This window comes from Copadichromis virginalis, linkage group LG11, assembly GCF_057382275.1.
Source record: "Copadichromis virginalis isolate Kocher_CV1m ecotype Utaka linkage group LG11, C_Virginalis_male_GT1.1, whole genome shotgun sequence".
NCBI lineage: Eukaryota > Metazoa > Chordata > Actinopteri > Cichliformes > Cichlidae > Copadichromis > Copadichromis virginalis.
In genome coordinates this window covers 27,932,521-27,947,899 of record NC_140628.1, presented here as the reverse complement: position 1 = coordinate 27,947,899, position 15,379 = coordinate 27,932,521, and the positions used below count along the sequence as shown (strand labels likewise).

General features: G+C 41.8%; 1 protein-coding gene across 3 annotated transcripts in view; it reads left to right on the top strand.

Annotated features, from left to right (window-relative positions):
• bcam (basal cell adhesion molecule (Lutheran blood group)) overlaps positions 1-5,617 on the top strand; it is a 48,061-nt gene extending 42,444 nt beyond the window's left edge. For all 3 annotated transcript variants that reach the window (XM_085471829.1, XM_085471831.1, XM_085471830.1), the window contains 3 exons: positions 876-1,011; positions 1,640-1,739; positions 3,528-5,617. In XM_085471829.1, coding sequence (XP_085327955.1) covers positions 876-1,011; positions 1,640-1,739; positions 3,528-3,530 — 239 coding nt within the window. In that variant the 3' untranslated portion in view covers positions 3,531-5,617. The remainder of the gene's footprint in view (positions 1-875; positions 1,012-1,639; positions 1,740-3,527) is intronic.
• Positions 5,618-15,379: the final 9,762 nt, after the last annotated feature.

The window sequence follows — 15,379 nt, the reverse complement described above, 5'->3', positions numbered from 1 at the left end:
TGCAGTTTAAGTTAGAAAAGTACTAAAAGTACTCCTGCCAACATTTTCCTGGGGATATCAGAAAATCAATACTCAGAACCAATACACAATAACATTTCAAATGCCCCTCTGTAAAACCAATGAATAATTCACATTTTACTTGCTAATGATGTGTTGCAGGTGGGCAGATTTTTTTATCCCTTGGACAGTGACAGGAGCAGAAACAAATATAGTTTTCGATTATGACTGGATCTTAATAGGCTTCAGTAATCTTTGTAGGGTTAGTAATGTTAGCTTGAGAAAACTTATTATAGCATCATGTCTTCACAAGTACAGTAATACAAGTGTAGGTGGTTGGGTGAGTATGTTCAGTGTTGTTTCATTGCTCTCATTAGCTGTCTAGTATTATCTGCGTAGACATAGGCCCTGTTTTTGGGTCGCATCACATTTCAGTCATTGCATTCAAAAGATAGACTAACCCCACATCCCAATCCCCGCCCCTTATCCTCTGCCCTCCACCTTTCCAACTACCCATCCATCAACTGTCTTCACCTGGACTCCATCAAATCTCATTCTCTCGCTCTCTATCTTCCCATTCTCTCCCTCCCATGATAACACCAAATCAAATCAATTTCCTTCCTCTTTCTCTCACCAATCAACCACCCCAAACGATGCCTCTCTCCCTACCACTGATTTTTTGAAAATCGAAAACTCTCCATTCCATCCTCACACCTCCTCCACCATGATCAATCCTTCCATGATTCCCCTAAACATCTGCCCTCCAATCAAATTTCCCCAAACTTTCCCACCAACCCTCCACCTCGCAAACCTCCCACCTGCCCCCCGACCCTCCCCCCATCCCTCCTCCCATATGTACTTCCATTGCGGCACTGTAGCTGGACAGGGAGGCTCCAGTGCGGTGGTGATAGCTGTGGTGGTGTGTGTTCTGCTCCTCCTGTTGCTGGTTGGCCTCCTCTACTGCCTAAGCAAGAACAACAAGCTGTCTTGCAGCAAGAAGGACCCGAAGGAAGTGTGAGTAGAGATCAGGGACAAAAGGGATGGGAGGGGGGATTAATAATCACATGAATCAAAAAACACTAAAAGTCAAAGTGCTTAACAAGTTGGAAAATCTGTAACAAAAAAACAAAAGTGTTTGGTTTGCTCATGCCAGAATATTTGTTAAAAAGACTATAGATATCTATTTGTATGCACTGACGATGTTGCTGATTGCAAAATACATCTGAAGTTTTTACAATATAGAATACCAACTTTCCTAAGCTTGTTTTCATAATCCTTTTTAATTGCAAATGTGCCATCTGTCCTGCAAGAATAAATTTTCTTTTAAATAATCAGAATATCCTGATTAGCAGCAAGAGCAGGGTTTCTTTTTCTTTATTTGCTTGGAGATTTGACACAATAAAGTACGATTTGTAAATGTTAAGTTTGCAGAATAGAGTTACAGGATACATACATTTCAGGTCCACTGGGAGAACTGCATTAATACTGCACAGGTTTATTTTGCAAACAAGTTGTCAGACTGAATCGTTCTTGTCTACATGCATTTGTAAAACTAAGCAAATATTCGCCCCAACAAACACTTAACTCCCCGATTTTTTCTTTTGTTTTCACTGTTTTTTCTCTATGCCATTTCTATTTCTAGGAACTCTGGAATGACGAACAGTAGCGTTGTGGTGGAGCTGAAGACAGACAAGCTCAATGAAGAGGATGGTCTCTTAAACAAAAAAAATGCAACAGAACAGGTTAGGCCTATAGAGCCATGAATGTGAATTGAGAATGGTACAGCTGACAGTTATAATGGCTGAGCAAGTAAACACTTGACCTCTACATTTTATCTTTTCTAAGAATTTAGGTGACTTTGTCTGATTCTGCATTCATGAGTGTGAGTCACACAACAGAACAATAGTGGGCAGGAGCAAGTCAAGGACAATTCAGCACAGTGGATAAAAACAAAGCCTTTGCATATTTTGAGAGACTGTTTGCATAGAAATAAAGGTTATTTTCAGCCAGTGTCTGTGGTCAGGCCTCACTTTTTGCTGGAAACATCAAGAAATGTTAGTGATGTAAAAGCCTCTTATAGTAATTTAAACGGGGTAGTGCCAGTATTCCTCTTTGTATTTTTAGCATCACCAAGGATGAGCACAGTCCTGCAGACATTTACTAACCTAAAAGAATCCTTGATACCTGGTTGACATGACCATGAGCGATACAGTCACCAGAAATCTCTTCACACAGCTCCGTCATTCTGATTGAGTGTCTAAAGTCAGTTTTAGTTCAAGGGAAGCTGGCTTGGAAAAGTGGTTCCTCCATCGTGATGTGGTGTGAAAGCTGCGGGGAGTCATCTAGAAATGTCATCACAAATATAGAACATTTCATCTTTAAATTTACTGTAGTGGCATGTGTGACTTGAATTTCAAAGTCTTGTTTTATGTCACTTTTGAAACTGCTGACAGCAAACTGGATGACATTTCATAACTGCAAGGAGATATCAGGGACATTTACCTTTGCTTTTGAAATGGATATAACAAGAAGAGAAGAAAGATGTAAAAGTCTGTCTCTCCATACATAATCAAGTTAATATTTCTTTACTGAGATGCTATTAAAATATGAAAAGAGCCTTCGTGCCACAGATGCACTTCACTGGATTCTGAAAGTAAATCTCGACTTCTACATTTGACAAAGGATTTTCTTACAATGCCAAGTAAAGTAACACAAGTCTGTAAAAGTTTAATAACACAACAGTGATATCTCGTCCATAAAAAGTGGTATTTTGTGATAAAATGTTGTGTATCTTATATTTATCTGTCAACTCCAAGTAATAAAGTTCTCTGAAAATACTGCAAGATATGAAAAGAAAACATTACAACATAAGGTGTCTATTTGGCACCAGTGCTGTGACTGTGGTTTTGGCAGTGGCACCAGAGGTTTCACTCCCAGTGCCTCACATGTACACTTTGTAAAAATAACTTGTTAATTTGCAGACCTCAGCCCAAGTCCCAATCTTTAACCTAAACTTAATCAAAAAGTAAAAGCAGGTGAAATCTGAAGTATCCTTTCAAACCCTCCAACCTCCTATTGAATACTTTGTGTGCATCTCTGCTGACAGAACAGCACTATTCAATGCCATGCAGAAGCAAATTTAATGAGTGTTGTAAAACCATGGGTTTGGTTTATGCTTTAGATTTAGATTTCATCCACAAACCAGGAAAGCTGCTGGATCTTTTGGGCACCTAGCTGTAGATATTTCTGATACAACGTTTATTCGACATTCAAATGATTTTACGCTATTGTCGTTGTTGTGCCGTGATCTAAATGAATTAATTTACCAGCAATTAACTGTTGAATAAGAAGAAAAAAAGAATATGTATGAAGAATTTAGGAAAATATGGATTATTTTTCCATTTAATTGCATTTGATGTGGACAATAAATGCATATTTTCTGGAAGTTGTCAAAAAAATAGGCGTGTTTGTTTCATGTTGTTTTTGCATATTGGTCATATTTATTAAGTTTTGTCATTTCTCTCTGACAGTGATAAAACCAGATGATGAAAAAGGCTCCCAGAAGGATGAAGCGAAGAGGACAACAGGATATGAAGACAACAGGGCTAATTTTTTTTTTTTTACTAGACTGGTGATATTAAAGTTGTGGGGGCAATGAGAGGTGGAGCAGGGACATGGGTGTAGGTTGAGCGGTGTGGCTGCTCAGCATGTTCAGCATTGGCTATTCTTGTTTTACAACCTGCAATAGCCAAGTTGGGTGGAGTTTTTTTTTTTTTTTACTTTGCCTTTTTTTAAAGATAGAGTTCTTAGACCTCTATCCAACTTGTGCTGCCGCAGGTTTAAAACGATACATGTGCGAAATCATATTCTGACAACACTGGATAATTCATTAATTTACCAATCATGTCTTTCACTCCTCTGCAGAGAAGAGCTGTACTAAGAAGTATGATTGGCACATGCTTAAACACAGTGACAGAATCTTCTTTTTCGCCCCAAAGGAAACCTCAAATTCATTTTCTTCTAGTGTTAGTCTGCATTTAAGCATAACACCGAACAGCTTTTCTGTTTTGGAGTCTGCAGTTAAAATATCTTTCCTTTCTGCTGGTAACATTAGGCAAAAATACACCCGGCTGTTACTCTGTTTGATTCACCTCCCTAACAAGCTATGATTTACGCTCACATTTAATCCCCGAGCACACTGTTTGGCACTCGTAACTGTCGAGTTTTTGTTCAAAGAATCTCTGTGTTTGCATTAGTGTTGTTTAATTGCAGTTTTGCCACCTGTGACTGTTTATACATATATATATATATTTATATATGTATGTCTTTCAGTATCTCTAATTAGCTTTCAGTAGAAACAATCCAGGCTTTTAATAACACCAATTCTGTCTCTAAAATTGCTTGCCTTTTTTTAATCTAGCTGAAAAGCAACCAAACAAGCAAGCTATTAGGTTGTACAAATTTGTTCCTGCCATTTGCAGCGCACTTGTATATTATGTCAGTATACCAACTGTTCACTTGTTTTCCTATGTGCTTGTGTTTTCCTCTGTAAATTCAAATAATGCTCACTCTGCCTATCAAGCAGGAGGAGTACTGTGCATGATGTGGAGTCCAAGGTGTTTGTGGTTACTGAGTTGCCAGCAGTAATGGCTACTATTTATTTCTCAGTGTTTCACAGCGTTTTGGTCCCCTACTTCAGGATGAAAGCTGGGGCCAGTGAAGTGAAAACTGAGGAACAGCACAGCACACAGTGGTTTTGCTCAGAAAGCCCAGTTTTCACCAGAAATTGGTGTAATTTGGTGAAATGGTTGACAATCTCAAACAGTAGCCCGCTGTGCTGTTGTTTTCCCATGACAACAAACTGGGACTTTGAGCAGCTGCGGTGCACTAGTCGCAGATTCACCTGTTGGGAGTAATCACTTGCACAGGCTCACTCTAGTTTGAAACAGGCAGGGGAGGGAGGTGTGGGAGAGACTGGGGATGTTCTTGGGGTATCTACCTTTTATTTTTTACCAAATGAAAGCTTTTCAGTGTCACAGCAGGTGTGTCTGTGTTTAGGTACGATGTTTTTGTTTATCCCCTACACTGTCGGCAGGCAAAAAAAGGAAAACAAAAGCTTTGATAAAGGGGTACATGCCCTTTTACTTTGTTTTACACTGGAAGTATTGGCCTTGATTTATATTTTTTTTAAAAAGGTCACCTCAAACCACTCTCTGTGCCCACAAAGCTCATTGTGTTTTCACTGTCTGTCTGCTGATCTTACCAAAACATGTTGAGTGTTAGCAACCCTGTGGGGGCAGGTGAAGATAGATAGTTGATTTCTTTTTTTCCCACTTGTTTTATATCAAAATAATATGGTACAGTATAAAAGTTGTTTAGAAAGGGGATTGTCAATATTTGAACTACTGATGTTTCTTTCCAATGTGTTTCCACTCGCTGAGAGAAGAGAATTTTTTTTTTTTTTAGATTCCATTTAAATGGTTTACTCTTCTCTCTTTACTGTATACTGTATATTTTGTGGTACATTGTTGTGACGTGTTGATGTATCTTTTTATTTTGCTCCAGCCATGTAGAGGTTATAATGAAAAAAAAGAAAAAAAAAGAAAAATTACCCCATTCACCCAAATATTCTCTGTGTTGTTATTCCTTTTTCTTTTTTTTTTTTTTGCCTGTCCTGTTTGGATCTTTAGCCATCAGAATTGTTGTCTGAAGGCCAAGAAAGATGCCCAGAGGATTTACTTTACCAAGTGGATCATCATGGCCTTGCCATATTGGTCCATTTGATTGACCTTTATTATAATTATGTATTTATTTGATTTTCGGTTGTTACAGACGGGACAGACATGACTGGGGGATAGGACTGGGAGAGAGAATGAAAAAAGAGAGGGAGAGAAAGAAAAATAGAGGGGAGAAGAGATGGTGAGAAAGGGTGAAGAAAAAAAAGAAAAACAAACAAAACACGTGGATCACCTGTATGGAGATAAAAAAAAAAAACAGAAGAGAAAACAAACATAAAAAAGCAACATAATAAATACAACACCATCACAATAAACTAGCCAAAAGTAGATAACAGTAGATACTAAATATTACATGTTATTGTGCAGCACGCAAGATCGACAGCGCACAATGTGCTTCGTGGTAGCAGGCAGGAAGGGTGTAGTTTGTGTCAGTGAACACCCGTGTGTACACCCGTTTGCACACCTGTGTGGATCAGCACGCTTGTATTCAAAAGGTTTCTCCATGTAACGATCTGCTAGGGAGTGTGGACGCTATAGCCCCGTCCCCCAGGGCATGAAGCAGGTATGGAGGAGATCCAGGCCCCAGACATCCAAAGGCCCCAGCGTACGAGGGCCCAAGGTGGACCACCACAGGGGCAACCGTGCCACCTTCCTAGGAAGAGCTGAGGAGAGCCCCAAACGAGAGGTCACCCAGCAGCCACGGAGCAGAGGCCAGAGGGGGTTGCAGTGACGTGCCCGAGGGATCTGCCAGCAGCCAGCTGTGCCAGAGAGGACCGGGCCTCAGGCCCAGAGGCCTGAGGGCACCCCACCCCCCGGAAGGGGCCCAGCCAGGCCACAGGCGCCAGGCCCCGCCAATCGGCCACCAGGGGTGAGTTGGGACATACATGAGCGCCCAGCCCCAGACACCAAGAACCACCAACACACCAACGTCTGACGGCATCAGCCACTGGCAGGGAGTGTGGTGAGGGGAGAAAGGCCTCCATACCTTGGAGAGCCTGAGATGTTCCCAGAGAGGTGTAGTCTAAGACCCAAGCTGACACAGACGAACAGGCGCACGGAGACACAAATGTGCATTCCCACCCCCATGTACACAAACAAATACTCGGCACTCATCTGACATGGAGACAAACACAGATAGGCACTGTACACACATTCACACTCCCCAAACATACTCTATATCCCAGGTCTGGGTACCCCCGCCCCCAGAGGGGCAAACCATACCCGGATCCAGGAGATGTAACCCTTCTCTCTGGGGTGGAGGAAAGCAGTCCGCCTCCTTATCTGCAGTAGCAAGGAGGCCCCGCATCCCACCCCTGACGGTTAACAGAACAGGGTGAATGAAGACCCCAAACCTTCCTCCACCCGCTCATATGTAGTGTTGCTGCATGCTGTTTTACAGTGCATTTAAAACACAGGAGGGCATGGTGCTTCCTGCCAGAGAGCAGCACGGCTCCTCCCTGTGTTGTTATTCCTGTCATTGCAACATGTTTCCAGGTCTTCCAGTCCCTTTTACCCCTCAGCTGTAAAAGGCTGATGGGGTATGCCATCAGCTGGACAGGTGGGCAGTGTGAATACCTAAGTGTGTGAATGCGAGGTGCATCATCGGTTCAAAAGTCTGAAAAAGGTTTTCTGAAAAACTGGGATGGAATAACTATAGGAGTTTGAAATTGATACAGTAGTGTCTATACCAGGGCTGCCCAATCCCAGTCCTTGAGAGCTACTATCCTGCAGCTTTTAGATGCATCCCTACTCCAACACAGCTGAATCAAATGGTTTGATTACCTCTTCAGCATGCCATCGTGTTTGGCAAAGGCCTGATAACAAGCCATTCATTTGATTCGGGTGTGTGGGAACAAGGATGCATCTAAAAGCTGCAGGACGGTAGCTCTCGAGGACCGGGATTGTGCACCCCTGGTCTATACGGAGGCTAAGGGCTAGCACTGGTGGTCACTGGTATTTTTGGAATTTGGATTCATCACCTTTTATGACAAAAGTAGATAAAAATTGTTTTTTAAAAAAAAAAACAACGTATATATGTTCTAATAACTAAGAAAATGTTTGAAGGACGCAGGTCTGGCCATATAACGTGCCAGCTAAAATCCTTGCACAGCATTGAACACCATCTCTAAAATATTCACACACCAGAAATCTAATTGCTCTTGATGTAATTCATCCGTGTGTTTTTTCTTGCACTTCCTAGAAGATGACATCTAAATTGATTCCTAGCTTGCACCCAATTTTAATCTCTTTGATATAACCGGCATTATGTAAATTTCCCCCACATTGATTGATTCCATGATTTGTTGTGACAGAGCAGACAAATCGAGGAAGCCCATGTTTTGCATCAATAACTGCTTTATGGATGAGCTTGCTGCCGACTTCATGATGCAGCATTCTGTCGACTCACTTTTATACTTGGGAACCAGTTTAAATGAATCCATCAATCATCAACCAATTGCGGTGCAGCTTTGTTTATAGATCAGTAGCACTTAGTAGGATGATTCTTATCAATAGCGGCTATAATGATATATCAAAACCAACCATTAATCAAGAGTGAGGAGGGGAAAAAAAATGCTGGTTCATTCTCTTCATTAAAAATCTCATCTCTTAGCTTTTGTAATAGTGTATGCTAACCTTGTATTACCTTTTGACAGTTTAGCCCAACACCGTGCATCTACACAGCCTCTGTGCTTGTGGGCCTATTAGCGCCATTGTTCTGACACACACCCACTACACCACTCGTGTTCCATTAGGAAATTAAAAGTCTCCCATCAATGTGACCCGCTGAAATCCATCTGTGCTTTGAATACAAAGTAGCGAAGATGGAGACCAGCAGGATAAGAGCACAGGTCGACAGGAGAGAATTAGAAAATGCAAGTAAAGATGTCAGTGTCAGTTTGTGCTGATGTAATCACAAGCTCTAAAGGTCCGATATGGATTGACAGTATTGACATAATGCACATTTTTCTACCGTGCTGTTTGTGTGTGCACTTTGAGATCTTCTTGTGCTTTATTTTACAAAGAACAAGTGGATCAGTGCTTTTCAGTCTTGCTAACAATGAGGGGGGATTACGGTCACTCCACCCAGTGTCCTTTCCCTTTTCCCTTATCTCTTGCTCTGCCTGCTGAGAGTCTTCATGCTCCCTTCACTGGGTTTGGTTACAGTAGCTTTAAACTGATTTAGTAATTTAGTGTTGGCCTATTGAGGGATGACAGTCACTGTCTGTCCCTTCTGCTTGCTCAGCCTGGATCTGATGGCCACTCGGTAGCATTGGGTTGGTCTTAGCACTTTGGAGGACTTAAACTATGGAAATAATTCACTGCTGTTACATTACTTCCATAAATATTTTGTTTTATAAGTTGCTTCTGTATTTTCAGTCAAAAACGTATATCTACTTTCACTTTTAATGACATATACATGTATATATATATATACATATATATAAAAAAAAAAAACCCAGCACGCCCCTGCGGGCGGTTTATCCTTCAAGCTCGGGTCCTCTACCAGAGGCCTGGGAGCTTGAGGGTCCTGCGCAGTATCTTAGCTGTTCCCAGGACTGCGCTCTTCTGGACAGAGATCTCCGATGTTATTCCCGGGATCTGCTGGAGCCACTCGCCTAGCTTGGGAGTCACCGCACCTAGTGCTCCGATTACCACGGGGACCACCATTACCTTCACCCTCCACATCCTCTCGAGCTCTTCTCTGAGCCCTTGGTATTTCTCCAGCTTCTCGTGTTCCTTCTTCCTGATATTGCTGTCATTCGGAACCGCTACATCGATCACTACGGCCGTCTTCTTCTGTTTGTCTACCACCACTATGTCCGGTTGGTTAGCCACCACCATTTTGTCCGTCTGTATCTGGAAGTCCCACAGGATCTTAGCTCAGTCATTCTCCACCACCCTTGGGGGCATCTCCCATTTTGACCTCGGGACTTCCAGGTTATACTCGGCACAGATGTTCCTGTACACTTGGTTATGGCGTTCCATGTATGCCTTGCCTGCTAGCATCTTGCACCCTGCTGTTATGTGCTGGATTGTCTCTGGGGCATCTTTACACAGCCTGCAACTGGGGTCTTGCCTGGTGTGATAGACCCCAGCCTCTATGGATCTTGTACTCAGAGCTTGTTCTTGTGCTGCCATGATTAGTGCCTCTGTGCTGTCTTTCAGTCCAGCTTTGTCCAGCCACTGGTAGGATTTCTGGATATCAGCCACCTCCTCTATCTGCCGGTGGTACATACCGTGCAGGGGCCTGTCCTTCCATGATGGTTCCTCGTCTCCCCCTTCTTTCTTGGGTTTCTGCTGCCTGAGGTATTCACTGAGCACTCGGTCAGTTGGGGCCATATTCCTTGTCTCATCCTGGACTGTGGTGCTGACACTCACCAGTCCCCGGCCCCCTTCCTTCCGCTTAGCGTACAGCCTCAGGGTGCTGGACTTGGGGTGAAACCCTCCATGCATGGTAAGGAGCTTTCTTGTCTTTATGTCAGTGGCTTATATCTCCTCATTTGGCCAGCCTATTACCCCAGCAGGGTACCTGATCACGGGCAGGGCGTACGTGTTGATATATATTGTATATATATATATATATACACACACATACATATATATATATATTAGGGGTGCAACGATATTCGTATCGATATTGAACCGTTCGATACAGTGCTTTCGGTTCGGTACGCATATGTATCGAACAATACAACATTTGTAATTTATTTTATCAACTTTCCTTCTGACGATGCTGTCTGTGTTGAGCGCTCAGTGAATCTGCGTTCGACTACTCCGCCTAGGCTGCACTGTCGAGCCTAGGCGGAGTAGTCGAATGCAGATTCACTGAGCGCTCAACACAGACAGCATCATCAGAAGGAAGAGCGCAGGGCAAGCTAGCGAGACAGAAGTTAAGCTCTCCTTACAACATGGACCTCCCGCACCCTCATTCAGATCTGGCGTTTGGAATTATTTTGGTTTTCATGTGACGTATGACCCTGAAGGTAAGCGAGTCATGCACTAAAGTAAAACAGTATGTTGGATGTGCCATGCAATGCTCAATTACATGGGTGTGAACTAGTGTGTTAGCGCAGTTAGCTCGTTAACGTGTTGGCCGTCTAGCCCCATGCACGGGGCGATCGGCGGTAGCTCGTTAACGGAGATTTGCCGTGTTGTGGCGTTAAGGTCATTTCAACGAGATTAACCTGAAAGCACTAGTGGGAACACAACGAATATGACTGCACATTTACGCCGACATCATCCTAGTGCAAAGACAAGTGGAAGCAGAAAAAAAACAAGCAAGCATGCTACTAACTTTAGCCGAGTCATTTAGACAGCTGTTAGCACATGATTCTCCTTATATGTTTAATATGCTGCTGAGAATATAGCCCAGAAGAAGCGGATAGTATAGCTTTTATTTTGGAAAGAGACATTTCTCTGTAATAAACTCTCTTTTTCCAAAGATGAGTGATTCCTCAATCAGATACAGGGCTCGCAATATCGCTAGCCCGACGTCCCGGGGCTAGCGATCTTTTCAGTCGGGCTACCAAAATCTATCTCTGCCCTGCCCGTCGGGCTATTGTAGGAAGGAAAAATATATGTCAATGCTTTTGCATTCTTTCAGAAATGTAGCTGGGTAATTATGTCATTGGCATCGGTGAGCCACTGTCAATATGTGACATATTGAAATCGCGTTTGAATTTGCGCTTGTTTTTTTGCTTTCACTTTGCAATGACAGCACTGATCTGTGAGTGATGATAATTTGTGCACCAATTCCTCTGACATCGTCTTATTAATCGTTAGCTTACTATGCAAACATGACAAGTGAAATCTCCCGCAGCAAGCTTAAACATGTGAGAGGTTGATCGCGCAGAGAATCGCTGAGCTTATGTGAGTGCGTGTGTAAAAGCAGCAGGATTTATATTTGACTACGATGACCTTCACAGACAGATATATATTTTAGTTCTGCTGAGCCAAATAAGACATTCAGGGTGAAGAAGTGACAGCCAAAGAAAAGCTTACCACAAAACTGAGAAGTTATGACAAATCAGACTATAAGGCAAAAAGAAAGTGCAGCTCTATGGTTTCATGGACAAAAGAATTTCTGTGGCTGCAATATGACGAGCTAAATAACCAGGGCTGCACATAAGTGGTCCGCAGGTGCGCATTCGCTGTCAAAATAAAAAACACGCACAAGGGTTAGGGTTAAATTTAAAAACTGTACTTTTGAGTTAAAATATATATTTATAATTTTAATAAATGACAAATTAAAAAGGCATGAACATTTTTTTTGTATCGAAAAAATATCGAACCGTGCAACGATTTTGTGTATCGTTGCACCCCTAATATATATATATATATATATATGTATATATATATATATATATATATATATTAGGGGTGCAACGATACACAAAATTCACGGTTCGGTTCGGTTCGATACTTTGGTGTCACGGTTCGATATTTTTTCGATACAAAAAAATGTTCATGCCTTTTTAATTTGTCATTTATTAAAATTATAAATATATATTTTAACTCAAAAGTACAGTTTTTAAATTTAACCCTAACCCTTGTGCGTGTTTTTTATTTTGACAGCGAATGCGCACCTGCGGACCACTTATGTGCAGCCCTGGTTATTTAGCTCGTCACATTGCAGCCACAGAAATTATTTTGTCCATGAAACCATAAAGCTGCACTTTCTTTTTGCCTTATAGTCTCATTTGTCATAACTTCTCCGTTTTGTGGTAAGCTTTTCTTTGGCTGTCACTTCTTCTCCCTGACCTGTCTTATTTGGCTCAGCAGAACTAAAATATATATGCTGCTGGTTTTACACATGCACTCACATAAGCTCAGCGATTCTCTGCGCGATCAACCTCTCACATGTTTAAGCTTGCTGCGGGAGATTTCACTTGTCATGTTTGCATAGTAAGCTAACGATTAATAAGACGATGTCAGAGGAATTGGTGCACAAATTATCATCACTCACAGATCAGTGCTGTCGCTCTCTATACACAGTTTGCACGATTGCAAAGTGAAAGCAAAAAAACAAGCGCAAATTCAAACGCGATTTCAATATGTCACATATTGACAGTGGCTCACTGATGCCAATGACATAATTACCCAGCTACATTTCTGAAAGAATGCAGAAGCATTGACATATATTTTTCCTACAATAGCCCGACGGGCAGGGCAGAGATAGATTTTGGTACCCCAACTGGAAAAATCGCTAGCCCCGGGACGTCGGGCTAGCGATTTTGCGAGCCCTGTATCTGATTGAGGAATCACTCATCTTTGGAAAAGAGAGTTTATTACAGAGAAATGTCTCTTTCCAAAATAAAAGCTATACTATCCGCTTCTTCTGGGCTATATTCTCAGCAGCATAAGGAGAATCATGTGCTAACAGCTGTCTAAATGACTCGGCTAAAGTTAGTAGCATGCTTGTTGTTTTTGTCTTTGCACTAGGATGATGTCGGCGTAAATGTGCAGTCATATTCGTTGTGTTCCCACTAGTGCTTTCAGGTTAATCTCGTTGAAATGACCTTAACGCCACAACACGGCAAATCTCCGTTAACGAGCTTCCGCCGATCGCCCCGTGCATAGGGCTAGACGGCCAACACGTTAACGAGCTAACTGCGCTAACACACTAGTTCCCACCCATGTAATTGAGCATTGCACGGCACATCCAACATACTGTTTTACTTTAGTCCATGACTCGCTTACCTTCAGGGTCATACGTCACATGAAAACCAAAATAATTCCAAACGCCAGATCTGAATGAGGGTGGGGGAGGTCCATGTTGCAAGGAGAGCTTAACTTCTGTCTTGCTAGCTTGCCCTGCGCTCTTCCTTCTAACGATGCTGTCTGTGTTGAGCGCTCAGTGGATCTGCGCTCGACAGTGCAGCCTAGGCGGAGTAGTCGAACGCAGATTCACTGAGCGCTCAACACAGACAGCATCATCAGAAGGAAAGTTGATAAAATAAATTACAAATGTTGTATTGTTCGATACATATGCGTACCGAACCGAAAGCACTGTATCGAACGGTTCAATATCGATACGAATATCGTTGCACCCCTAATATATATATATGTGTGTGTATGTGTGTGTAAACAGGAAAAACTTGGGTTGAGGTCTGGACTTCTGTTGAGCACTTGGTCTACAACAGCCATTCTGTTGTAGATTTGATGCTGTGCTTGTGATCATTGTGATCATTGTCCTTGTGATCATTGTCCTGTTGCATGGTGTCATTTGGGCCAAACTTTAGCTGCCAAACAAATGGCCTAGATTTGACTCTCCAGTACTTTGGTATACATAGGGGTTTATGGTCGACACAAGTTTCCCAGTTCCTGTGGCTGATGTAAAAAAAAAAAAAAAAAAAAAAAAGCAACAACACATAAATCAAGTTGGTAAATCGTGTTTGTGCAAATGTGGTCAAACATCTCCACTTTGGCTTATCTTGTGGTTTGTTCAGATGCATATTTGCAAACCCTAGCCTCAGTGCTGCTATGTGCTTTTTAAAGAAGAAATAATTTCTCCTGACAACCTTTCCAAACAAGCCATAATTTTTGGGTCTTTTTTATGTTTCATTTTTATTTATTTATTGACTTATTTCTGCAGTTTCTCTGAGCCTTGCACAGCCTGATCTTGAAGTGTATTTGCTGTGGTGTTCAGTCCTGGGAAGATTGGTGACTGTCTTGAATGTTTTCAACTTATGAATGATCTTTCTCACTGTAGAATGGTGGACTTCAGATTATCTATAAATGGCCAAATAACCCTTCCCAGATTAATGGGCAACAACAGCAGCTTCTCTAGAGTGCTTGCTGACATCTTTCCTGCTTGGTATTATGATAAGACCCATCTAAATACTGCAGTCCTCCATCCAAAACGTCTGCATTTCCTGAGGTGCTCACACTTGCTGATCATCAGTTCATTAAGTATAGTTGATTTGCTGGTATTTATTTTGTTAATTCCTATGGGTCCAGTAAGATTGTACTATTTTTCTACATATTGGCTTCATTTTTTAAAATAAATTGACATAAAAAGACAGTGTAAACTTGCAGTGTTTTCTTTTTACCTGTATTTACCTTTGTATTAATTCCCTTATTTATTTACCTTCCCGTAAAATTTACAGTTTAATGTTCATTTTTATTTATCTATGCAAAACTCCTGCATTATTTCCCCCATTTCTTTCCCCACAAAGTCCCTTTTCTGATTTATTGTATAACCAGTAACCCATTCAAAATATGTCATAGTTCAGCTGAGAAACTGGACAGTTCTAGATGGAACCAGCATAGCCATAATCTTTCTTTTTTTTGGCAGGTTTCGTCCTCCATACCGTTACGGTATACAAAGACATAAACAGACATACACTGCGTTATTCAGCACTGTTGAGATGAATCCAGGATGAACAAGACTCCAGTGGCAACCTCACCGGCGATATGTGCTCCATCATCCTGCATAATCAGCAGCACACATGACCCCCCCAGAGCAATGAAACAAGAATAAGATCAGCATGTATGTAGAGATTAATAGGGGACTGCTTGCACCAAGGGAAGAAGATAATTGATAGCGAGACTTCAAAAAGCAAAGAGGACAAAGGGGGGGAGAAAGGTAGATGTAGTGAGCTGAAAATAGATTTAAAGGCAGGATGGGGTGGAGAGTGAAT